Source organism: Platalea leucorodia, assembly GCF_965183815.1.
Source record: "Platalea leucorodia genome assembly, chromosome: 5".
Classification (NCBI taxonomy): domain Eukaryota; kingdom Metazoa; phylum Chordata; class Aves; order Pelecaniformes; family Threskiornithidae; genus Platalea; species Platalea leucorodia.
Window position 1 is genome coordinate 32739703 of NC_138827.1, and position 26133 is coordinate 32765835.

A 26133-nucleotide genomic window follows, 5' to 3' on the forward strand; every position below is an offset into this window, starting at 1 on the left:
AAACTGCAGGGCCAAGGGAAGGAATGACAGAAAAGCAAGGATAGGAAAGACTAAAGGACTATCATTGGCAAGCTGACTGGAAACATGCCAGTGAGTTTCTGAAGCAACCTCTACAACAGGCCTGAAGAATCAAAGGAGCTTCTTCTAAAGGCATCAATTGAAATACCACAGGACCCAGGAGACTGCTATCACATTCTGGCACAGCCTTGGCCAACACAATCGCACATTCCTGCTTTAAGAGCGAGGTATTAGTGAAACATTGTTAAAACAAGCCAGTCCCTTCTTTCCCTCTAAGAGTTTCTTGTGATCCTGTTGCTTTGTCAGAAAGGCTGAAAAAGAATAATGTGGTTATTGAAAACCTGCTATTTACTTATTTGAAAAAGGGGCAAGCGGGTGTATTGTAACACCATATGAAACAACAGATTAGGATTAGATTAGTCAAAAGGTAAATGCTTTTTCTACTCCTGTTTGATTTAACAGAGGTCTCTAGAGTTTACAGATTTACTGGAAAGAGGACTCAGTTTCCAGCTCCTGATCTACCTCCAAAGCACAGCCAAATTTATTGGCAATAATTTCTGGCAAAAATATCTTGCAAAATTTATTTAGGTCGTGGAAAATAATCACTTCTAGTCCTTGTATTCTAAAAGGTCTCATCTTACCTGTCAAGAGCTGGAGTTAGACGGTAATCTTTGGTTGCTGACAGGATGGCTTTGATCAGATTATCTGGGGAGGAAGGAAGAAGACATTAGGAACAAGTTCTCGCTTCTAATGGAAATAAAACCCAAAGTGATGTAAAGTATCTGAAGCAGTTACTTGGAAGAACTGAAATAAGGTTCACATTAGGAATAAACATTTTAACTTGCATGTTCCTATTTTCTCTGGACAATGACCCTCACATGCTGGCTGCAAAGACATATTATGTGCCAAATTCTGATGCAGTGTGCAAATGCCTTGCACAGAGAGAGTGACAGGGAACAAACACAGTACAGTTTAAGGCAGTGGTTTTATACCCACTTCCCTGAGACTGCAGTTTCACAAACACTTCAGACATGAAAAAGCCAGTATCACTGCCAATGCTTACTTTCAGACAAGCTTTTATGCAGCTGGATGCAGGAAGAGAACCAGGTTAAAACTGACGCTTTTTATTTTCCTGAGTTACTTTTAGTTTAGGTTCAGTTCCGTAGTCTGGCTTTCTTCATGGTAGAATCCATCATAGTTGCTTAAAGAAATGCCCATGGAACCACAACCTACACTGACACCCAGTGAATGCTGCAGCAATTGGATGGTGTAAGTTATGCAAGCATAGACACACACAAATTAAATGTATTAAACTGTAGAAGCACAATGATTACACATAAACAATTCTATTGACTATGGAGATTTTTGAGTCTCCTTCCTTCTAGATTTTGTCCTTTGTCCCTAATTTTTCCATCTCTCTCTCCCATAAAGGCCCAAACTCCCTTACCATGACCTGTCCAGGGCCAAGAAGCAGCAATGCTTTGGCTAGTCTGGATTTACAAATGCACCAGTAACTTCAGGAAGGTCGTACTGGGTCCGGCAAAAAGTCTGTGTCTCCAAATCCTGACCCTAACTGTGGCCTGAAATTCTCTTCTACCATTTAATTATTTTCAAATCAGGGATTTCATGTGTCAGGTATAGCTTCTATGTATCTGGCAACCTTCAGTGACTTCTCTTCCATGAGCTCAGAATCCTCCTGGATCCATATGGACTTTCAATCACTTCCTTTCCTGATTTTGAATATGGCTTCTCTGAGCTTCATTTATACAGGAAAAGATTGTGAACAATTAGTCCCCTTCCACTTTCCTTAGCAGATTGTAAATATCTATCATATCCTTCCCTTAAATATATCCATCAACTAGTTCAAAAGTTCTTAGGAAACAATCAGTCAAAAGGAATAAGTAAGTCTCATTTCTTTACAAAAGATTAAAAATGACACAGGAACATTAAGAAGATTGACATTAAGTGATTGTTTACAGTGAACTTAAATAGTTTTCCTGATAGACACTAGTTACTGCAATCAGCACAGTTAGGGGAGTCCCTTTCAAATAAAGAGTTCTGTTCTTATTTACTATATCCCTCCACAGAAACTACAGGACAAGGGTGTGGGATTGAACACACAAACTCGAGGCAGCTCATGTGCTAAACAGCTTTGAACCTGACAACAAGCAGGTGAGACACACATGGCAGACAAACAAAGGTGATAGACAGAAAACTCTGATGGCTAATTTTAGATTTGAGGAAGTTTTTGACACGGCATTACTGACAGCCCCTGCCAACCCTTACAAGCTGGGAACTGTGATTACTTTCAAGAAGATCATATTTTGGAGTGGTGTTAAGGAAAGAGGCAATTCGTAGTGTAAAAGCAACTTACTTCGCTAACAAAATAGCCGTTTTGTTTAATTTTCCTTCATCTGAAGAATTTCTTTTGATGCATTGGCAGCAGGCTCCATCTCCAACAGGAATGCTATTTCCCTAAGTCTGCTGCAACAGCAGTAGGTTGTTGTGACCTCTAATGGCACCATGCCACAGTCCTCTCCTTGGCCTGTCTCATACGTTGACTTTTACTGGACAGTATACATTACTGTGGTTGTTTTCCCACACTCTCAAAAAAGGGATCAAAGGATTGCATGTCAAGGGCTGCAACCTCCCATCTACCAAGCTTTTCTTATGCCAGGTTTGCTCTACCACCCACAAGTTAACACCCTGCACTACTTGGAGGCCATCCGTTATACTATATTGAAAAGCACATTACAGGAATACAGTTGACTAATGCATTCAAATAATTCTGTTTTTTTCATCTTGCCAGCTAATTAGTAATGCCTTCATAGTGAATGCTCAGGAATGAAATACGACTACTTTAGGACTGGATATGGCAGCATTTGGGATGGGGATGCTCCCCTTTCCCATCATCCAGAGAGGACACACAAACAAAACAAACAACAGTACAGGACAGTCAGCACAGATTATGAATAGCCAAATGGGAGATATCTCTTCAGGAGCCCCCACAGTCCAACAAGACATGGCATCCAAGAGGTTTGGAAGTTGCACAAATCAGTGTTATCATTCAAAACCGCTGAATGAAGCTCAGTAAAAGACAAAAGTACTTCACTGCCAAGTGTTGACTCGCAGCAGGAATGAAGGTGACACAGATGCCCTCAGTGCCAGTTCGTCTAGTCTAGCACCCTCATCAGAAGCCAGGAGCAGGAGCCACAAGCACTAACGGGAAAAGCTAATGGCCTGGGCAGGGGAGAGGTACCAGATCTTTTTGACTGAGTTGGAAGTCTACTAGAAGAGGGACACTACACTGATGCTGAGGTGGGCGCTTGCATTTGGTACCTTGCTCACTGGCACCAGGATGGATGGACAAGCCCTCCTTCAGAAGGAGCTTCTTTATCTTCTTGGGGCAAGGCTTGAAGGATCAGCAGATGCTGCTGTGGCTGATCTGCAACCTTCCACAAGACAATGAAGATACCTACAAATAGGGAACCACTGGCAGGATCTATTTACCACAGCTGGGTCAAGGTGGGGGGTTACTTGAAATCCCCACTGCAAAGACTACTATCACAGATAGCGACTGGCAGGACACAAAGCAGTGTACATCTCCAGACTATGACTAAAGAAAATCAGGCACCAGGAAAGCAGGTGCATTATGTAAAGTTAATTGATGGAGCATGCTTTCTTCACGGTAAGTGAGAAACTGAAAGGGTGATGAGCATAGTCTGCCTTATATACCTACGTAGTGAGTGATAATAATGGGTGCAAGTACATGTTACAAATGCTACAAATAAAAATTCCTTCCTGTTTCAAGTAACAGGATTTGTGCACAGCCACTGTCTGAATACTGATCTCTCAAGGACTGAAAGCAAGTTTTGCAACGATAAAAGAAAGGCCAAGTCTTCAAGACCCAAGCCACTGAGACTGCACCAATGTATCCACAACATGATTGGTATCCCCATGATCTAAGCAATAACTGACATTTTCTATCTTCATGCGGTAGCTTCTGGGCAGATTAAAAAAAACCTGTTCTACAGAACAGTGGCAGAAAGGCTACCAAACCAGTTTTTATGTCATACACATTGATGCTAAACTTCTAAACAACTTATACTAAACCATTACCTGATTTAGTAGCAAATCTGATCAGCGGCAGACCTGGTATGCTGCACCTCAGCCACAGAACCCCTCCATTGGGATGGGACAGCAGTGGGAACAGCTGGCACCCAGGGCAGCGAGTTTCTCTGGGGCAGGCATATTCTTAAGGGAGAGGGATGGAGCTTGTGATTGGGACCTACTTGCATTGAACACAGCAAAGAACAAAGAACAGAGCAACCCAAGATCAGTGTTTCAGGGGAGCACGTTTTGTTCCTGATAATTGTCGTTTTTTCTCCATTCATCCATCGATTTTATTTTCTGTGTTGTTTGTTTGTTTGTTTGTTTGTTTGTTTTTTAAAAGGCAACAGCTGCGTATGGCCCTTGCTTTAACATGAACCCATGCTTAAAAGAAAGATTGCTTTATTAGGGCAACAGCTATGCAAACAATTTGTTTTGATTTTTTTTTTCCCCCCAGATGGTTTACCCAGGTTGTGAAGAAACCATGGCATGGATGCAGACGCAATGCTAGCCTAGGCACAACTTCTCTCTTGCCAAGCAAGACAGAAGAACGTAGTGGTGGGTGTGCTCTGCCTTGTATACCTGTGCACCAAGGAGGGGCCAGGAGGGGCCTGAGTATACATGTTCCAAGTACTACAAAGGAAAAAATCCTTCCTGTTACAAGCAACAGGTATGCGTGCACTCACCTCTTGCTTCCAGGGCCCAGGCACACAGCCAGCTCAAGTGTAACAGAATACATTAGCTCAGACATCCCCATTCAAACAGGTCTCTAATTCTTTGAGGGCCACTTCCAGTCTGGAAAAGTTTCAGCTACTTTTGTTCAATGCAGAACCCCAGCAAATCAGCCCAGCAGACATGTCTCAGCACCATATGCCCAGAAACATGAACCATGGAGAGCACGCTGTGGAGGCCTGCAGGGCTACATAGAAGGTCAGCTCAGACCAAGCAGAACTTATTACCTGCCATTCACTGCTGGCACAGAGGCGGCTCCTGCAGATCCAGCAGCTCCACATCATGTTTAATCCAGACAAGGAATGCTGGCAGCAGTGTACCATGGCTACCTTGTGCTCTCCATGGTTCCTTGGCTTCTTCCATGGCTACCTTGTGCTCCCCATGTGCTTCAGACACACTGAGCAGGCAGGAACAGCTTGGGCAACACCATGCACTTCTTCCCTGTCACTCTCCTCCCCCTAACAATATGGATAAAAGGTGAATTCATCTTTGAAAAGCATTTAATCTTTGGCCTCTTCCCAGCTGCCAAACAGGCAGCCCAGCAGGTGCTAATTAGCTGCATGTTTTGTGAAATACAGACTTCCCACTGGAAACTGAATTCAAACACCAAACTTGTCTCATGCAGATCATCCAACAGCCATTCAGTGGCCACAGTTTTGATAACTGCTTGAAGGCTGAGTAAACCCAACAGCAATATTGCTTCCTGTATACTGTTCCTCCTATTCATCCTCAGGAGATTCAAGGCAGACATTGCCAATATTAAATCTTTCCTCAAGTCTGTAGTCAAACACTGATGTTTAAATGGCAATGGCAGTGCCATCACCCTTAGGGCTAGAGATGTTAGCTGTCCTGGGAGTGGCACACATCTCAGCAGCAGCTCACTGGCAGCCCACTTTTTAGTTGTGTTAGCTCCAATAGTTCAGGTCAGAAAGAGCAAATTGTAATGCAGTGGTTTTGCTTACCTGAAACCATCCGTACGGTAGGCATAAGAACATACTGTACATACATATGTTATATATATAGGGAGGAATGTTTGTGCTGTTTAATTCTAGTTGAAGTATTAGGCAAGTAAACTTATTCCAACAGTGAAAATAAGTGGCTTTTATACAGCTCCTTCAGGTCAAAGGCTATAAGGTGATACACATACACGCATATGTAAACATACATGCCTATTCCTGAATTCACCCTCTCAGGTCCTCCACCCGTTCTCCTCCTTTCTGAAAGCAGTAAATGTCTTTATATTCTGAGAGAATCAAACATGTTCTTCACATGGGTCTGCTACCATTCTTTAATGATAAATTAATGGAAACGAATACCAATATCCTGCATTTTCACTGTCACTTTCTCCTATTATTAAATAATGAACACATCACCAGGGCAAGCAATTTACTGCGGTTTTCTGCAGCCATAGTTTGTTTCTTATATTTTTTCTTGTCATGGAGAATTTAGATTATTGGGGAGAGCAGGAGATTATTTAACCCATTCATCTATCAACCACTATGCACACGCTATTACTATACAAACAAAACAAGAAGCCTCTGCATATTTTCCTCCCATCTAGAGGAGGAGTTGACTACATTTATCTAAGAATCCTGAGTTATCATGACATATTCTATCAGCTTTGCCTTATAACATCAGAAGATTCAAAAGCAGCTCAGAGACTGCATGATTTCTCTGAATGCAAGTACATCTTGACTTCAGGTTGACCTTGAAATTTTCAGGCATTTGGAAAAACTAAAAAGTAAATAGTTAGAAATTATGCAGGCAGTGACCACACAGTGAGAACCACCCTAAGTCTCAATTCTAGAGTTTTTCTTTGTTATTTATGTGGAGGAGTGGAAACCTTCACTGTAAATGTCAAAAGCACTTAACATTGTTGTTTCTAATGCATAAGCTTCTTGCTTGTACCATTAAAAAAATGATGTGAGACCTTTCCACTCCACAGGGCTTACTCCAGGCATCTCACAGGGTCTACCTTCTGCCTGCCTTGGAAGCAGGCAAATTGGGCTGTTCATGCACTCTCAAGTAGCCAAGAGAAGAGGCTGCAATTTTTCAAGTTGTTCATACCAGCCACCTCCCTCAAAAATCAGCAAGTCTACATGCCCTTATTGCCAGCAGTAATTTGGGTCAGGGAACAGTGTACTGCTGCAGCTCTTCGTGTTTGCCCTGCGAGCTGTGGTCAGTACCCATCTCCACAGCTGGTCACCCAGCTGCCACACCTCTAGCCAGCACTTCTGCAGGGCACTGGGCATCAGCTTCAGCTTTTGGGAATGGATTGACTACAGTGAGGTTGATAGATATCCCTGAAGCATGCCAGTCTCCTCTGCATACGGGTCCCTGTCCCACGATAACAGAATTCCACGTGTGTCAGCTTCGTGGGGAGAGTAAGCTAAAGACTATCAATGCTATGGATTAAAAAAATCACAGTATTTACAAACAAACTGTAAGCACAAACCATGTGCATACTTTTTTTTTTTACACTACCTCAAAGTTCAGCTCTGTATAAAGTTCCTTCTGCAGCATTTTTTCCCTTAAGATCTCGCTCCATACAGGAGCTGAGGAGTGATCTTTTACAGAAGAACTTGCCACCCTGGTGCCCAGCATGAGGCCATGGACCCAAGTCCCACCACATATTCTGTCCTCCAGCTTTCTCCCAGAAACACCATGTCCAGCTGTAGACACACAACATTATTTGTATCTTAGTGAAGCTGGGAATCCAGTGAGTACAACAAATGTCAAAATGAGTCTGAAATTCCCTGCACCACCACTTTTTATTATTGATCAGCTAACTTTATGAGGTCTGTGCAGGAGAAAGCAGCTACAAAGACTTCCAGAACTTAGAAGCAAATTGCAAACGCATGAACTGGCTCTCAAAGACAGTTAACTACAAACTGCAGGAATCTGTCCCCAAATCACATCTTGTGTGTAAATACAAGAGAATGGTTTCTTGAGGTCATTAGCTGTTCTAGATTTAGGTGGTTTACTTGAGATACACCTTACTAACAACAGGACTTAAAACTGCCACTACTTCCAATATCCCAATACTTTCATTGATGATTTTTAATGGTATTAAGACAAGAGGCATATAGTGTTACATAGATACAAAACACAAAGCAAAAGAAAAAAAAGAAGGAAAGAAGATGCATGGTACCTCCCTAACAATTCTAGGAAAACGTGGCATGCATTAAATGTAAGCTCCAGAAAGCCCTTAAGGCCTTTTTTAATAACAAGATATAAATAAAATACATACCATTTGGACTCTTCATTTACATCGTAGTTTTGAAGCCTTCAGGGATTTTTTTTTTTTCAAGCTTTTCTTCACAACCAAGAGTTTGTTTTTTCAGAATACAAGCTTAGTTCCCAACATAATCCCAAGGCTTGGGAAGTTGGAACATTAATTTAAAAAAACAATTATGCCAAAAAGTGGGCAACACTTTGCAATAACCATGCATTAACCATTTTGATCCAAACTCAAGTTCGATGCACATGAAGCAATAAAGCCTGTAGAAACAGGCTAATTCATGCCAAATGAAAATGGTCCTTGAAAGATTCACAATGTGCTGTCCAAAGACAAGGAGGAAAATAAATACAGTTGTTATAGAGGGCTGTTCTTCCCTTTTTTCCTGCACTTTTGATGCCCTTTCACAGGTGGCCAGGCAATGTCTTCAAGGCCAAAAAACTCAGTAACGACTACAGTGATTTCTAATTCTCCTGATCCTTGCAGAAGCATTAAGATGTGACACTTCAAAACACAACAGCCAGAGATGACCTGCTCTTCCCTCTAGGAGGTAAATGATAGGAATAATATCCATGTCTCAATTGCACTTCAACACTTATGGGAAGAACTCCAATCTCAAACTTGGGGTTTGAGATCTCCCCGGGGTACCTTTCCCTTCTCAATGGGCTGGGAGAAAGACTATTCTTTAAGCACATTCAAAAGCAAAGCATCAATTTTGATTGAAATAAGGGACTGCACTGAAGGGTTGTACTTTCATCAAGAGACTTCAAGAGTGAGAGTTGATTTAACTTCAAAAATCACAATATAACTTCCCTTTAGAGGCTTTATTCAGTAATGAAAAACTGATCCTCTACCTCTTCTGAAACTTTTAATTTTTTTCCCTTCAAACCTCTCATTTAATTTCTTGAGGCTATAAAATCAGCTAGATTCCCTGGGGAAACAGCAGCATTTTTATAGCTATATTCCCATGTGATAATGGCAACTATTACCAATTTTAGTCAAATGTAAAATTCTAGTGGAAACTAGTTCAGAAATCTGCCTCAAACTCAAGAAGAAACAATCTTTTGTTAATACCTACTCTGAACAGAACTAACGGCTATACGTGCTTGTGCTTCTTGCTTATTTGTTAAAGAACACACAAAGAACATAAAAAATGCACACAGTAGGAAAATCATCTGTACAACAGAGTACAGCTAACAAAATAAGGACAAAGTTGGAGAATTAAAGCAGAAGAGAGACACCTCATTATCAAGCAGACCCAGTCAAATGTAGGGAAGGTGCCTGCATGTGGTACTCCAGCTGCTATAAAGAGCTGGAAGAGTAGGTTGGAAAAGACCTACTTTTCTGATAGTTTTTCTTTGGGTCAGCTGTAAATTTCAGTTGTGGTGTCCAAGTGAATATGTTTTCTCAGAAATAAAGTATTGCTCATGCCAAGAAAGTTGATGTGGAAGAAAAAGCTATGCAAGAAAAGAACACGTATAAAAAGAGAAGAGATTTTCTCCTGATAACATTTTGATATGCCAACTTCTGCACGCCTGAAAACTCAATATTTTCACTCAAGATGAATGACCTCTCCCTCATGAGACTAATGAAACTGCTGCTAAGCAGCACTGAACCATGGTTCTTCCCAGAAGCACTAACACAAAAGAAAACATCCAAATAAAACCGAGTACAAGAGCAATTAACCATTGCACAATACCTCTATTAGCATTGGTGCTCTGCGCAAAGACTTGGTTTCTTTGTCACCGAATGTGTCACCAATTCCAGATGCCCCTCTTGCATCAGATGAAAATACCGAGTCTCCTGGCCAGTAGTACATACTACATTTGATAAAACTGCAGCACTTCAAACATGTTCTTAAGATTCTCTTACCACCATGGGGGAGAAATTGCTTCCTAGATTCCTGGCGGGAGGCAAATTCTGAGATGGTGACAAGACAGTCACTCCCTAGGAAATAAATATCACCTTCAAAGACAAACTGATTCAGGGCCAATGAAGCAGCCTCTCTGCTTAAAACAATCTAGCAGGAATAAAGGTAGAAATGAAGACCTATAATTACTGCTGAGCAAGGACACAATTACTGACTAAATGCATGGAAGAGATATTACATGGATCATGTCTGTTTAGTTTTTTAGTGTATGCTGTGCCATATGTTTTCACTTAAGTTCAGAAAAAACTGCTGCAACTCTCCCGGCCTCATTACACAGAGAGGATGCCAGATACTAGCTACTCTTTGTTATGAAAAGCTTTTATATTCTTTAAGCTACATGTACTGAGAAATTCTATTAATAGTCAGGTATTTCTCCACTCTTGTTTGTTGCCCTTCTCCAAATAACTCTTTCCTTTTGCTTTAGCTAAAGAGGTAAATTTGGGGAGGAGGCCCTCTGGGATTAATAATCGCACTAACACTATAAACCATGTTTCCATTGCTTATTCATTGACGCATTTAACCCTGAAAGCAGTGCACATGCTAGAGGATCTCTGCAACAATATGGACAGCATGTGCATATTCATACCTCCATAAATTACACTGACAGAAGCACTGCTAGAAAACGGTGCAAAGACAAAAGAAGAAATTTCAAGTAAAAAAAAAAATCTTCATGTAACTCATTTAAGAGCCTGAGATTGCTGCAGTCTCCTTGCTTTTCACTGAAAAAGCTGCAGAAGCACGCTTGGTGGGTGCTGGGAAAGAAGAATTCCTACAAGCAAATTAGACACTCGCAAATGGTGAAACGTGGGAGGCACTCCAACATCCCAGTCAATGCTGAAACAATAGCCTGGGACACAGGAGGGTGCTCGGCAGCCTGAGCTGTCCCCCACAGGACATCTTGACATTTGTAGCTTTTAGAGTTCCAACTTCTTGTTACAGTTTGATCTTCTCGACAGCTCTTGAAGATGACTAATTTCATTGTGTTCCTGAATGACATCCCTCGCTTTGGCTATATACACACTAATAAACAAAGCAGCAGCAGGGCATGGCCCCACACTGTCCTACACGAGTCCATACTATTAAAGCGTTAGCGCAGTCCCTGATGGTTTTCACCAGGGCCAACAAATATCCTCCTCTATAATTCTCACGCATTCATAGTGTCACAGGCTAATACAGGCCAGTGACCTTTCTTGGTAGGAAGCCTGGACATAGCCACCCTCTTTTAGGGGAGGGACAGGAAGTTAACCTGTTTGAACAATGAGCTCAGCTGCCTTCAGGACCAGAGGACAACCATTTTATTTATTAATAGAGATGGAGTCATCATTTCCAAGCACTCACAGTGGCACATCCCGTTTCTAGATTCTGTCAAGTCACATAGTAGGAGACAACAAGCTCAACATGGCACTAACAGCCTCGTTTTTTAAAGTAAGTGCAGTCAAATATGACACTGGCCTGTTTGATGACATGGTCATTCTTCATCATTTAGAAAATCTTGATTCAGATGCTGAAAGATAACCTCATAGGTTCATAGCCAGCTGCAGATGTCACTGGTTGAAACCTAGAGCCACGGGTACAAAAAAAGCCAAACTAGATACTTGTAGCGACCTTTTGTGGTGCCAAAACCCAATATACTCACGCCTCTTCAGAAATATGCCATATCTATTACTTTCCCTATTCTCTATGCACAGAGAAAGCGGGAGTTCCCACAGGCTACAGGCATCTGTGATGAATGCAATGACACCTTCAATCTGCTCTATCAGCTCCAGCACTCCTAACAGTTCTCAGCTCTGCTTTTGTTCCAGGTTGTTGGGGATTGGGATCAAGTAATTAGGATCAACCCTTGGTCCAGATCTTTCGTGAACAGAGGCAAGTACATGTACTAAAACTCTCTGCACATCTAAGAAAAAGGTACAATCGCTCCTCATAAACTCCTCTTCATCTATTTGTAATACCTTGTAGAGGACAGAGACCACTGTTCAAAAAAAGTTTGCACGAGACTTCCTACCATGTGCCTCACATCAGAAAGTCCTGTTCATAAAGCAGTAGGGTCACCACCTGCTTATTCCTGTGCTCCTTTCATTTAGCAGACAAGTTATCACTAAGGTGGTTAACTAACGATAGCAGAAGTTTCCAATCTGACAAGAGATGTGTATTATTCCTACTGCAATAGTCCATTTCAGAACCAGCATCATTCGGGGGAAAGTCTAAAAACTTTGATATTCAGAACCATATTCACCTTGAGGGCTTCTAGATGCAAATCCTCTTGGAGAGAGTGGAGCACGCTGGTCATAAAACCCTCTTGCGTGGGCTAATGGCCAAATCAGAAAATGGAGAAAAGGAGTGAGCGTTCTTTCACGAAGAAACACTGTTAAGCTTTCTATGTTGTACTGAGTACTTTTTAGCATCTGGAGATGGAAGAACTGTCTTGACAATCAGATTCTTTTTGAAGAAAATGAAGATCCCTGATGAACTGTGTCAAAATGATCAGCGTACTGCCTTCTCCTTGATATGATTGCCTTTAAAAGAGTGGTAGTCCTGCCCTGAAAATTTCTGAGCCATTTCTACTCTTTTACATGTAATTTATACAGACGTGTTACTCCAAATTAGTGCAGCTCAGTAGACAATGCTCCTCAGAAGCTGCTTTTCCCTAAAGATTGCAAGACTTGTTCTTGCAAGACTTGTTCTTGCAAGACTTGTTCTTGCAATCTTGGAATTGTTCTTTCTTGGACAAGTAAACACCAAGTGATGGATGAAAAAGGACTTTCAGTTTTTTTTCAGAGACAAAGCAAAGAAAAACTTAGCTAAAAAGCTGAAGAATAGAGAGGAACTTTAATAAGAGAAAGCAGAAATGGTGCATTAACCTCCAAGCTGCTAAGAATCTCTTTATTTCATAACTTTAGTACTTTCAAGCTACCACAGATTAATTTCTAGAAGTTTCTTGGAACATGCAGCATTACTGAAAGTGAGGTCATCCTGTAGCTATATTTCACACCAAAAAAAAAAAAAAAAAAAAAGCCACTTTGCACTTGGACTAGATCACAGTGGCTTGAAAACGCTGGGTGGTATTCACCCAAGTTCTCAGCAAAATCTTCCCATCACCAACCCAGCTACAGTCAGTGTCTATAAACACCGACCGCCTTTCCCAGTGTGATGCACGTCGGAAATCCCAGCTGATGGTGTCACAGGGCTTCCTAACGCACAGAGCAAAACTCCTGCCCCGTCTGTTTCAACACAAGCACGTCTCTCTACACTTTCTCAGCCACCCCGATGACTCTTTTTCCCATGCACATCCCAGCTCTGATAGTTTTCATCTCACACCAGCACGTGACTGAGCTCCACGCTGCCTGCCTGGGTCAGTTGTTTGGATATCATTAGATTGCCCTGACTGAAAGCCCTAATGAGGTGTTGATCCCATCATCCAATCACTCAGTTGAACCCGAATGCATCCTGTGGGACGGCCAGAAAAAGACTGATGCAAGAATTCCAAGTGATGTGTAACATGAAAGGGCGCCATTCGCATCGCTAGGACTCACAGCCTGTCAGCACAGCCATTAGAAATCCTGGGCTACAGAGATTTATAATTCAACCCTCCCACACACAGAACTTGCTCCAGACTGAAACTTGGCACAAAATTCAGTCCCAGGAGGGCATTAAAAAAATAACCCATTCAACGGTTTCTATCCCATGGCTTCAGCTCACAGCCATTTAAATAATGGCAATTTCTCATTTCTCTTTTTAACTGAGGAAATCCAATATAAAACACCAGATTTACATAACATTGCAGTGGTGATACAAGCTGGCAACAAACCCGGGGAGAAGGCTGCCAGAGCCGTTCCGTCATCCCCTTTTGGTGAATTTCTCCATTTGGATTCAGTTTAACGGAATGATTTTTATTAGGTCTAGCTGACATCATGTGTAATCTGCAAATCCCACCTCCACGTTGGTCAGGCAGCTTGCCCTAGTTTTGTACACCTTGTGTGACTGTTAGAAGGGGACAAGCCCTCCTGTGGTCAATGCAGCCTTCCACTAGTGCTGCCACTGTAATTTCTTTGCTGCAAACTCTGCTGGCTGATTTAGAGGACAGTAATTAGTTGCCTATTGAGCTGCAAAAGACTGACTGGACAAGGAATGGACATATACAAAACAAAGAAGGGAGTTGATGCAAGCCAAAAGAAATTTGTCAGTAGAGCCTTTGATTTGATCAGAGATTGTTCTAACGACCACAACACCTGCTTCCACGGAGAGAGACAGACCCAAGCCTATTGCGGCTGCAGTCCTTTCTCCAGCAGGTATTTCAGTTCCTATGGGACCATCTGTAATCTTGAGTTTGTCAGGGTAAAAAAAATCTTGGAAGTTAATGCAGTGCCACAAACACTTCTTAATAAACACATCAGACTTCAGGAAGTCTGCAGCAAATGACTGCTGTGAGCATAAGCCTTCTGCTCCACCACCACTCACCCAGAGAGGCCTTTGGTGGCACATGCAGGATAGCAAGGAGCTTGTGTCACCCGCAAAATATACCATCTGCTGGGTGGGCTACTGGCTCTCATCTCATTACCACCAGCACCGTTATTCCTCTCCCACAGCACACCTGAGACGCAGCCCCTGCTGCCACGCTCCAGCTGCAGGACAAGGCGTATTACGAATCATCACTAAAGCATCTGACAGATTTTTCCTGTTCGTTATAAAAGTCCACAAGTAGCACAACTATAAAATAATTATACAACCAAATGCTATGAAAAGGAAATGAAGATTTGTATCAGTGGTAAATCCCAAGGCTCTGAAACTCAGAAAGAGGAGCCTTTCCCGTTCTTTAGAGAATTACTGACTTAAAGGTACTTTAAAGCAGTTTGGACTCTCTCTGCTGCTGTCAGCAAAGAAGCTACAAGCTATGGCAGTCAATGCCAAAATGCTTCTTCCAGAAGGTGGTGGTAGGTCTAAATTGCCATTGTTGCACTGACTCTCCCCATGTACTAAACCATCCTCCATGTTCCAGTTGTGAAAACCCTTTTGGGTTTCCAAAACCTACAGGTACAATGCTTCTCTAGAACAGGAGAAAAAAGCTGAGCCCAAGGGACCACCTGAGCTTTCAAAACAGAAAAACAAGATGGGGCAAGCATCTGCAGAACCACCTCCTTTTTCAACAGCTGTACAGTTTTCTCCTACCTTGTCCTTTAATTCCAAAAGGGGGTACAAAGTCCCTGATACGTGCCCATTTCCTGAAGGAATCATCCAAGAACATTGGTGCCGGCTTCGAGAACCTGAGAAAACCAAAATGAGAGAGAAATTAAGTCCTGAACTAGGAAGGATAAATTTCTGTAGGGAGGTTGAGAGAATCCATATCTAAGTGCTGATTCTACATTCTCACTGGCAATACAGTAACGTGGAAGATTTTACTTTTACCCAAACTCTGTGCCATGAGGACACGCTCAAGTCGTAAGTCTGGCAATCACTCCCACTCAACAATTTAGAACTTCCACACTATTGTTTGGCTATTAATTTAGCTACAATAAGTTGTAAATTGCAACCAGAGTTTAGGCAGGTTTACTTCCAGCTTTGTAAGCACAAGGCAATTTATGTGCTGTCTATGCGAGTGTGTGAGGAAGAGGTGTGGAGTTGCCTTTATATTGTTCGTTAGACATATGCGTGCTGCTCTGTGCAGGTGTGCGTGCACTGGGCAAATGCATGCAGAGAGCAAGGCTGGGGTTATCTGCCCTCATGGCTGCTTCTGCCTCACTCATATGCGCATACACAGCAGCTATCGTAACACTGGCAAGAAAGGAAACAGTTCAGGAGACCATGAAGCAGCACTTAGTTTATAGAGAATGGAGATTCAGTACAGATGTAGGTGTTTTCTTCTGCATTCATTAACATATAAATGATTCAAGAGAGGTCCTTGCCAAACCAAACAGTTGTGATCTATCCAAAATCACTTACAAAAGAACTAGTCCTTCTTAACCATGTCATTATGGGAATACATTATCCTAATTACACCCTCAACAGACAAACACAGCAGCTACTAAAAATTTGTCTCTTCTAGAAACAATTAGTACAGCGGCCAGATAGAAGGAAACAATTAGCAAAAGAAAATACAAAAGTATTAACTTTCATATGGGACCATTTCTGAGTGTATCAAGATCACTGCTAGAAAATATGCTAATACTATTAGAAATCCGTTCATTCAATCGTATCAAAACAGTAGCAGGGATGTTCTGGATCAAAATCAACCACACTATGCTATAGAAACGAGGAAAGGAATGTACTGCATGTTCAGAGTCAGAGAGTGCATCTCCACTACAGCCATACTACAACGTACAGGTATCTGAAATAGATACAGCCTGGCTAACCTAGGTACTGGTAGCGGGATAGATATAACGCATGGGTTTAACCCTCCCTTCAGGCTGTTTTTGCACTCAGGATGCAACTCCATGCTACCGCAATCAGATAACTTTTGGACTTGAACTACCTGATTTCAGATAAACTCATCTACACTACGCCACAGCCAGGTACAGAACAACAATTTCAGATAGCAGCACAGCGAGGAAAGGATGGAATGAATTCTGAATTATAAACTGCTCGAAGTACACTCCTGTCACAGATGCCCAGTAAATCAGAGGTTGCAGAAATCTCTGGGAAGGGGGAAGAAAGAGACCAAGAGCATCCAACAAAGCAAGAACAGAAGACTCCAACTTACCCATGCATACCGCTTCACATCCACTCATGCAATCTTTAATAAGATCATCTATAACCATAAAAGCAGGACACACAGATTACATGGCTGATCTAGAAGGAAAGGAATGTTTTTCCAGAACTGAGGATATGAAAGGATCTATATAACTTTATCTGGGAAAAGGTGGGGAAGATGTGTTAGATATATTAGAGCTTCTGAAGATCTTAAGTAATAAACAAAAAAACCACAGGCTTATTTAAAAAAAAACAAAAACAAACCCAAAAACAACAGGATACAATAATACTCTGAAAATGTCCTAAAAGCTTCAATAACCTGACAAATTAGTTCAATGTTTTTTCAAGCATCTTGGTGCACTGAAATGTAAGTATTATGTTACACTGGTGAGTCTCCAAGGAGTTATCTCCACCTCCTTCCAACATCAATAAGAGGAATCTTTGCAGGATTCTCATACAACGTAAGAGCTTTTATAACCCGAATGGCTACAGCACAGATGTTCACAGCTCTTCCTTTACAGTTACCACCTGAACTAATAGCAGAAGCCAGGTCCCACAGAATGGTCCCCACTCTCCCCAGGCAGCAGCCGCAGTGAAGGATGATGGCACCGCCTGGGAGTCACCAGCACCTCTGGGCTGGTTCGTTAGGTCACCAAGCTACTCTGGTTGCCCCTGTGACATGCAATCTTCGGGAAAAATCTGGATGCTTCAGAAAACACATATATGAGTAGGTTTTATTCTTCTCTCAAGAATCAAGAGGATTCCCTACAATAATGCTACAAAGTAGTGCAGTATAAATAAAAAACTTCGCCAGTTCAGTTCGCCCATTCAAGAGCACTGCATGAAAAAGAAGGTACAGGCTGTAAGGTCAGGCCTCACTCAGAAGTTGGTATTATTTATAGATGCAATTAACTGGTCTATTTGCAAATCATACACCAGGAAAAGACAGTTTACAGTAGCCTGACATGGAGTATTGAGTGCCTCTCCCTAATGCAGATTCCCCCTTACAAGGTGCCTGGTAAAACCAGGAAGAAGGTCAGATCCTCCTGGGACTCCCTGGGCCCCGAGGGGAGTCCCCAAAAGCAGCTGAAGCACCAGCAGGACTGATCCAATGGTGTCCCTTCGGCATGTGACCGAAATGATGCCCAAAGAGAAGGGTGAAGTGACCGTTGGCCTTGTTATTGTATTTGCTACAAGAAAACTTTGGGATTTTTCTAGCAAAGAACACAATATCCTTAGACCATCTACTACTATTTGGTAATATTTAAGAATGTTGTACACAGAGCCAGGGAAACTGACTTTTAATTCATACTTTTGCTTCATTTAAAGAGGAGGGAGGAACAGTTTTGGAGGAAATATTATATCCATATGGGAAAAAAAGGAGTGAATTAGAGAATATTTAGCTCCCATAAATCTTGAAGGTAATTCCATTTTGGAAATATTAAGAAATCATGAATGCTGTAAGCTCATAATCTATGAAAAGTGCTTTGCCACCTCAATAAATCAGAGCAGGCCAGAACCGATGTCCAGCAGTGACAGGGAAACGCTGTCTGCCAGACCTCTCCAGGAGCATGGCTGTTCTGTCTCGGCTCTGAAGCCCGTCTGGCATATTCTAGGACCCTTCAGGAAATATCAGGATATGCCTCAAACAGGCCATGGGAATGCTCTCTGCAGAGCACCTAAAACACATTCCAAGGAATGCGTGGGAGTTTGTCAAAAAGAAAAAGTAAATGTTTCTGAATGATGTTAAATTTTGTATCTACTGAACAGCTTACATATGGGATGCTGCATTTTACCCAAGCCGTCTGCCGCTGCTACCTAAAGGCAGGTGAGCTTCACCGACAGCCACAGCTCCAGAACTGAAACAGGCTTGTGCTCTAGGAGCAAACAGCAGGTAAAGTGAGAGTTTTGATTTTTCAGATTTGATTTTTAACCATTTCCTATCTACCGCACCCCAAATTCCAGAACAGACATAACGCAACCTCGTAGCACATGACAGCCATGAAAAGGTGAGAAATTTGGGTGCTTGTGGCACACACTTGCGACCTGCATGATTTGGAAGAGAAATGCCAAGCATCTAAAATCACTAGTTGGAATGATGTACCCCAATAAAACAGCAAATGACATCCAAATAGACGAAATCTGGACTTGATGATCTTAAAAGGTCTTTTCCAACCTAAATGATTCTATGAAATGGTGGATATGATAATTACAAGGTACAGTCCAGATCTCTCCCAGCTCTCAAGTTTGCATTCCTTATACAAAGTCATTAGTAAAATCTCGAACACAATTTGTCACTGCACAGAGCGAAAGGAAGTGTAGTGCTAGGAAACTATTCTCAAACAGGAATCTACATACACAAGAACGTGTGGTACATATTTGTGCTTAAGGCATTACATTTCCACTTATTTTCTCCCTGACAAGCAAGAAGAGTTGTGACCTGTACCTGAAAGGCTGAACTAGCCTGCCAGAAGCTCCCCAGCCAAGTTTTCTGACCGTTTCCATTCTGTCCTCCACACGCAGATCCATTCACAACCACTCCTCTTTGATGTGGGCTGAGGTATTCAACATCAGCTGTGCTAACTTCCCAAAGTATTACACAAATCCTAGACCAGCACCGCCTCTATCAAAGTAGCTACAATTTCAGACGTTTAATCTTGACTAGAATCTGCTCCCTACTCCTACCTGCTGCTTTCAAGGCAATTAATACATAAATGTGTAGAAGGGAATAAGCTAGACCAGAGAGAAAGTAAAATAAATAAATCAATTTAGAGTCTTTGGCTATAACAAGGAGGGAGGAAGACAAGGCCAAGACCCTGAAAGAGTAGAGAAGATGGCACCGCATTTCTAGAAATTATGACACTAAGGAAAGGCAGATTGGCAGTCACTAAGCTCCATTGGGGGGCTTATTTCTCAGATATTTCCTTCCCTTTTTTTCCTCCTTCCTCCTTTAAGCCTCCCTGCCCTTTTGTTTCTTCTTTAGTTAGGGAGAATCAGCAGCAAAGAAAAACTGGAAGCTGAAGGAAAAAAACCCAAATGTTGCTAGAACCTCATGTTGTACATAACCTGCACACTGCATTTGTAAAAGGGCTTGAACAATCTTTTTTTTTTTAATTAAACACACAAAAGAATGACTTGTTTGTTCCAGCATGACTTCTACCCTCTCTTTTGTTTGCTTATGCTCAAAAGCATCCACAGTTAGACAGAAGGCACAAAATCTACCAATTTTATTAATAAAATGGCCAAAATACAAACCAAAGCACTCTCACACTGAATAATTAGCTCTGATAGAGGCATTTATGAAAGTATGGAGAGAAAATCTAAACTAACCTTTTCCTTTTTCCCTAGTGAGACCTAGATGTATGTTCTCTGCCTCGCCTCCCTTCTCTGGGGAGCAGCATAATGTGATAGTATAGGGAATGAGGAGGCTTGTGATGTCCTGATTTCACATATCTTATTGACATTAATCCTCTGTCAAAAATCCAAGCAGCTCAAAGATTCCTCAAGCAGCTAAAAAATTTAAGAAACCGCATTAGTAAGGATTAACCCCATCCTACAACCAACATACTTCTTACCTAAATCAGCAAATAAAAGAGCCAAAAAAATGGATGGCTGCAAGAAGAAAATCTTTAACAGTAGACATCAGGCCAAAAATTAAGTTGATCTTAACAAACTGCAGAAATGGGCTAAAAGAAAAATCAGCCGATACGGTAAAGACAACTTTGTACTGAAGAATGGCCACACTGGGTCAGCGCACCCTACCACTGCCATTTGAGACCCCTAGTTCTTCTTTTGGAAGAGACAGTAAGCCATTGATCCCTATTCGTCTTCTCCCATGCTATTCAGGGACCTACAAACCTACAGTTCTCCCTTTCTGGCTGAAGAGTCCTCAACTACTTGGCCATTCTCTATACAGATGCCACTGAGTGATGCAGTGGTACAACACCGCTTTGCTTTGTTCTCTGCGCTTTCCTAATAACTCTACCATTTGGGTTTTGTCCATTACTGAGCTGGTCTAATTACTTGTTCCTTTGCAGCTCTGCAAGAAGGACCATGAGGTGTAAACCTTCTGACAGGAAGGGGCAGTAAAAGCCATAGCCACTCCAAAAAATGCCTTTAAACAGGCTTTATTCCATAAGCAAAGAAAAGAAAGGGGCAGGTAAAGTCCACTGAACAAAAAACCCTCTATCCACCCGCAGGCCATGTAGCAGGACTCTCAGCTATCCCAGTCTCCTCCCCGGGAATGGTTGCTCTGTACCTTTGAGGCACTCTGGAGCATCATCAGCCTTCTTACCCTCTTTGCTCTCCATCACCTAGCAGGTTGTTTAAACTCATTGGTGCAGGCATTTTCCCATTGCCTGCTCACTGCTCTACTTAGAGCCAGACCAGCTGCTCCAACGTATCTTAAAGGGCCTCCATGCTCTGTGCTGTTTCATACTCAGAACATTGCCATACTATTGCAGAAAAGATAAACATCCTATCATGACTGAAAAATGTAAGTATCACAGCTGTAAAACCTGTTAAGTACTCCACTTTATTCAGGATCAGAAAGCATCAGCTCAAGGACCATGCCCAGCTCTGGGCCTCACACAAAAAACATGAACGGACTGGAAACAGGCCCTAGGAGAGCTGTGAAAAAGAGCTAAGGTCTAGAAAACATGATCTCTGAGGAAAGCTAAAAAGAAATGAATTTGCTTAGTCTAGAGAAAAGAAAACTGAAAGAGGACATGATAAGCCATTAAATATTACGAGGCTGCTGCAAAAGAGAAAGGTAATATCTCCATATCCATCGTAAATAGAAGTAGTAGCCCTGGGCTTAAAATGCAGCAAAGGAAACTTAAATTAAACATTAGGAAAAGGTTTCTTATGCTTGGGATTGGATTATTACACATTGAAATCTATTGCCTAGACATAGGTTACAGAACCTGCATCAACTACATTAGTTTCCGATTATATTATTTTTACGAACAAGTTTGCATCTATTAAGCATGGGTTAGTCATAGCTGTGCCTACTTTTAAGAAGGAAAATTCAACAGACGATCTTTTGAAGCTTTGCACAGGTCTATTTCTTTTAAAATCATCTTCATGCTGGGCTACTGTTGCTAGGAGGTGACCAAGTGCCCAAGCTACATTCTGCTGCAGTTGGGAATCAAGAGCTACTCCTCAGACTCCTTGGGATTCTGAAGTACTTACCTTCATATATGGTAATCAAATTTCAGTACAAACACAACTGTAGATAAGCAGCACATGGATTTTGCAAGCCTGCTGCCTGCCAAGACTGCTTTCTGTTTGTACCCTGTACCTTTGTGATAAACAGGAAGACACGTAAAGTTTAACCTTTCTGTGGTCATTAATATCTTGTACTTACGCACCACCAAGGCACAAAATCAAAGACTGATTTAATATCAGCTCAGTCCCTCCTGCTAACTGACTATGTTCTGACATGCACGAGGTCTAACAAAGTGCCCTGAACAGCTTACCTACAGTGTCTCTATATAATGCAAATAATCATTCTGAAGACTAAAAAATTCTGAGAGAAACTGTAAATATTAAACACAAAAAGAAATCTGTTTGTCTGCTCTAATCAAATCCTGAGACTTTCCTACTGATTCTCCAAAAACTTCAGACAAGAAACACGTATTCACACACAGAAATAACAAGAAGCTTGGTTTAAAGGTTGGCTTCCTTTTGGGGAAAAAAAGAAAGAAAGCAAAAAAAAAGCTATAAAATTCAGACAAGGCAGAAACTTTGTCCTGACCTGCCTCGTGGTACAGCATATAAGACAACATGCAAAATTTGTCATTGTTCACCGAATACGATACCAAAACACAATTATGCAAAGGTGCAAGCTGACTTCTAGACAGCATAGAATGATATTAGTTTAAAAACCAGTCTCCTAACATCATTTCAATGTCATAGTTTGTTTTTCACGTGTCATTGTCAAAGATGCAAGATTGAGTTACAGCTAGTTTTTCCCACCAAAAGCCAGCTGGGGTGTTCAAAGCCTCTGAGGGAGCACTGAGCCAAACAGATGAGATTACATGGTATTTGGAAACATGACGAAGGTGAGCAAAAGCAGACTGTAATTACCGCCTGAGTTTTCAAAGCCTTCTGTGCAAATAAAAAAGGAGATGAGGAGGGAAGGAGAAAGGGTCCAATCCTTCCCCCCCAGCAGAAATAGTCAGCTCACATGGAAGATGCCAGCCAGCAACTCTGCCAGTTGGCCAAAGTTTAGCACAATTATGTTGCTGCTCACATTCCACCAGGACAGGAAGGAGATTGCTGTTTCTAATGAAAAAGAATAGGACAGCAGTCATCTAGGCCAATTGCTGCTGTGCAACATTGCACTCCCAAAAGGCAAGGAATCTGATTTTTCTTGTGAAGATCTAACATACATTCTGGAAAACTGCAGATGATGGGTACAGTTTCCATCACTGACCTGTTGTTTTTTGTCATAGATATCAATTAACTGGTCTGCTAAAACACAGTGACTGAACTTTGCTTTTATGAAGCCATCTTACTGTTCTCTTTATTCTACTTGCAGAGAAAAGTTAATTCACAGCCATGCCATTGCCAGCAATCCTCCCCACCCACTGCTCATTCCTGCCACCATCAGCATATTTGACTGCCCTGAGCTGCCAGCAGTCCTATGGCAGAGCACATCAAATTGCACTTCACTGTTTCAAAAGCCTCTGATCTTGTTTCCTCCTACCACATTATTTAATGTATATATCTATCTTGAGGTTATCCTACTGTATCAGAGCGATTTTCATATTTGAAAGCATTGAAGGGAATAGTGCAGTCTTTAGTGGCCTTCATAATAAGTAATAATACCACTGCAGAAGGAGCCTGGAATACTTAATTCTTCCATGTAGAACAAAAAGCACATACAGTTTTTGTGCATGTACATCAAGAAGCTGAAAATAAATTGGTACATATGTAGAGAATAGGACAATGATGAAAAAGAGCCTTCAACCATCAGCTAAACCAAAAATGCACACATTGTTCAGCACAGCCAAGCACAAAACAGACGTGACCGCTCTGTGTACGGCACAGGGGATGCAGCATGGAAGGAAAAGAGCTATTGAAGCTCATGAACAAATAGGCACAAAAGACAAATGAGTACGACCTAATCATGATACAGCCAGCTGAAGATGAAAATAAGGTCACTAACGTTTAAAACGGGTAAGCTCCAAAACAGCCTTGTGATGGAAGCCGAGGAAGACGGGAAAGCTCAAAACAAATTACTTGCAGTGAAGCTTGGTCAGTGTATGAAATGGGTTGTATGGTTTGGTGTCTGCATAGGCAGGGGACTGGACTTTGTAATTGCTTCGGTTCCTGAATGCCTGATGTTCCTTCACCTCTGGCAAATTGCTCTTATCCAGGTCAAAAATCTGCTTGGAGCAAAAATTTCCTGTGTAAGTCTTAATAGAGTGAGGATGCTGGCAGAAGAAATGTCAATGTTTCAAGCATCGTTACTGAAACAGATGGGTTGTTCTGAGAGAGAATAGTCTTAATTTTTGCAAGGCTCATATTCTTCCAGAATGATCAATGCCATTTCAGAACCTAGACAAAAAATTCCTTTTAACATGATATGGAAATTTTTAATCTGCTGCAAAGTACACACCATGGCATTAACAGCTCTTCTGATTTTCTTACATGGAGTCCGACATTCTGAAAAGTTCTACAGGACGCAGTTCCTCATATCACACTCCTGGGAGAATCTCAGCTCTCATGTTAAAAAAAACCCAAAACAAATAAAAAATATTTTCGTAGCCTTATAGTTGGAAATGAGACCTCAATAACTAATAAAGGCCCAGAAACCTGAGGAAAAATAAAAAGAAACCATTATTTGCAAACTGCATGCACTTTCTGTCCTGACTCATTATTACTGAATATTTGTAGGTTGCAATTCTCATCAGTGCAAGTCCCAACAGTGACTTTATGGTGTTCCAGAGAAAGCCTCCCCAATGAAAACGCAGGCAAAGGACAAGCCTGCTTTCAGACACAAACAGGAAATGAAAGCAAAACAATAAAAGTGAGGGGGGAAAAAAAAAGTCTGTCGCAGCTATTGCACCAATACTTGCCTACAGCACACAAGGCAGGCACATAATTAAATGCAAAGAAACACAGACAAAAAGTGAATTGTTCAGCTTCTTTGTACATTCTGTAAATTGATGCTCAAAGACAATCACATGGATAGTCCATTGTGATGTTTCTTAGCATTTTTTTTTGTCAGTTATTTTCAAAAGATTTTGTTTTTTTAAGTCATCACAATCTGGGTTCGACATAAAAAACTGGCATAGCAATGACAATATCAAATCAAGTCTACAGTTTTGTTGAGAAAACAGAAAGATATGAACTAGAAACAAGAACAAACTCTGTAGCGAAAACAAGAAGGGACTGAAAGCATGGGAGATGCTGGGCAAGCAGAGTTCTCTTAACGTTTTGAAATCAGACAAGGCTTTTTGGTTGGAATCCACATCATAAGTTTGCACCATTCAGAAGGTGGACATCCTAACTAAAACAACAGTGAGGCTGGAAATGTTCTCCATTGCACAAATTCCTAATGTCTAAACAATTTACCTTGGCATGCTCCTTCTTGTAGGAAGTTGTTCAAGAAACGGTTGTGTGATTTTCAAGCTTGCCTAGCAGCCAAAGCAATGTAATTCATCTGACCAGAGAATAAGCTTTTTTTCTTCAAAGTGAAACAAGATAATACAGCTTAAGGTGCCATCTCCCAGGTACAGCCACCTGATGTGCATTTGTACAATGTATACAAAAATAATCACTAACATCAGAACAATATCACTTACTGAAAACCAGTTACAGATAGATTACAAAGCTGCTATTAATGAGATTCATATCAATCCCGATGGGAAAAATTCCAGATGTGTTTCTGTTACTCTGCTGCACAATAGACTTCACATTGTAGTGCAGGATGAACTGGAGGCAGCTAGTTGTTACTATTTAAGGTTCAGGCAGAGGCTTTTCTTTCTCTAACCAGATGTAGAAACCTCCAAGGATTTTTGCATCTCACAGGCTTAGACTGGGAACGTAGACAAAAAAAGGACAAAACGTGCATCCCAAGTGGAAAGAGCGTTTTCAGAGGGGCTTTTCCCCCCAGGTGCTTGTGCCAGCAGGTCCCTCTGTAACGAGAGAATGATCCATATGGGAGACATGGACCCTGTGCCCAGTTTCATGTAATTCTCTGTCTCCTCTGTCACCTTATTAATTCCAGTCCTTAGCCTAAGAGTTATCTGTAAAGCAACATGCATTAAAATCTTCCAGATAATATCAGCACTGTTTAACATAAGCCTCTCTCTCCTTTGGTCCCATGGCTTTAAAAATAAAAAAGTATTTTAACAAAACAACGGTAAGTCACTGAGTTTGTAAAACCTCTTTCTGGGTACTGCTTCCA

The 26133-nt window shown here is 41.5% G+C and overlaps 1 protein-coding gene across 4 annotated transcripts in view; it reads right to left on the reverse strand.

The window, feature by feature from the left end:
- ST3GAL3 (ST3 beta-galactoside alpha-2,3-sialyltransferase 3) overlaps positions 1-26133 on the reverse strand; it is a 184685-nt gene that overhangs the window by 56096 nt on the left and 102456 nt on the right. For all 4 annotated transcript variants that reach the window (XM_082311506.1, XM_082311508.1, XM_082311507.1 and 1 more), the window contains 2 exons: positions 15195-15289; positions 660-723 (listed from right to left, as the gene is read on the reverse strand). In XM_082311506.1, coding sequence (XP_082167632.1) covers positions 660-723; positions 15195-15289 — 159 coding nt within the window. The remainder of the gene's footprint in view (positions 1-659; positions 724-15194; positions 15290-26133) is intronic.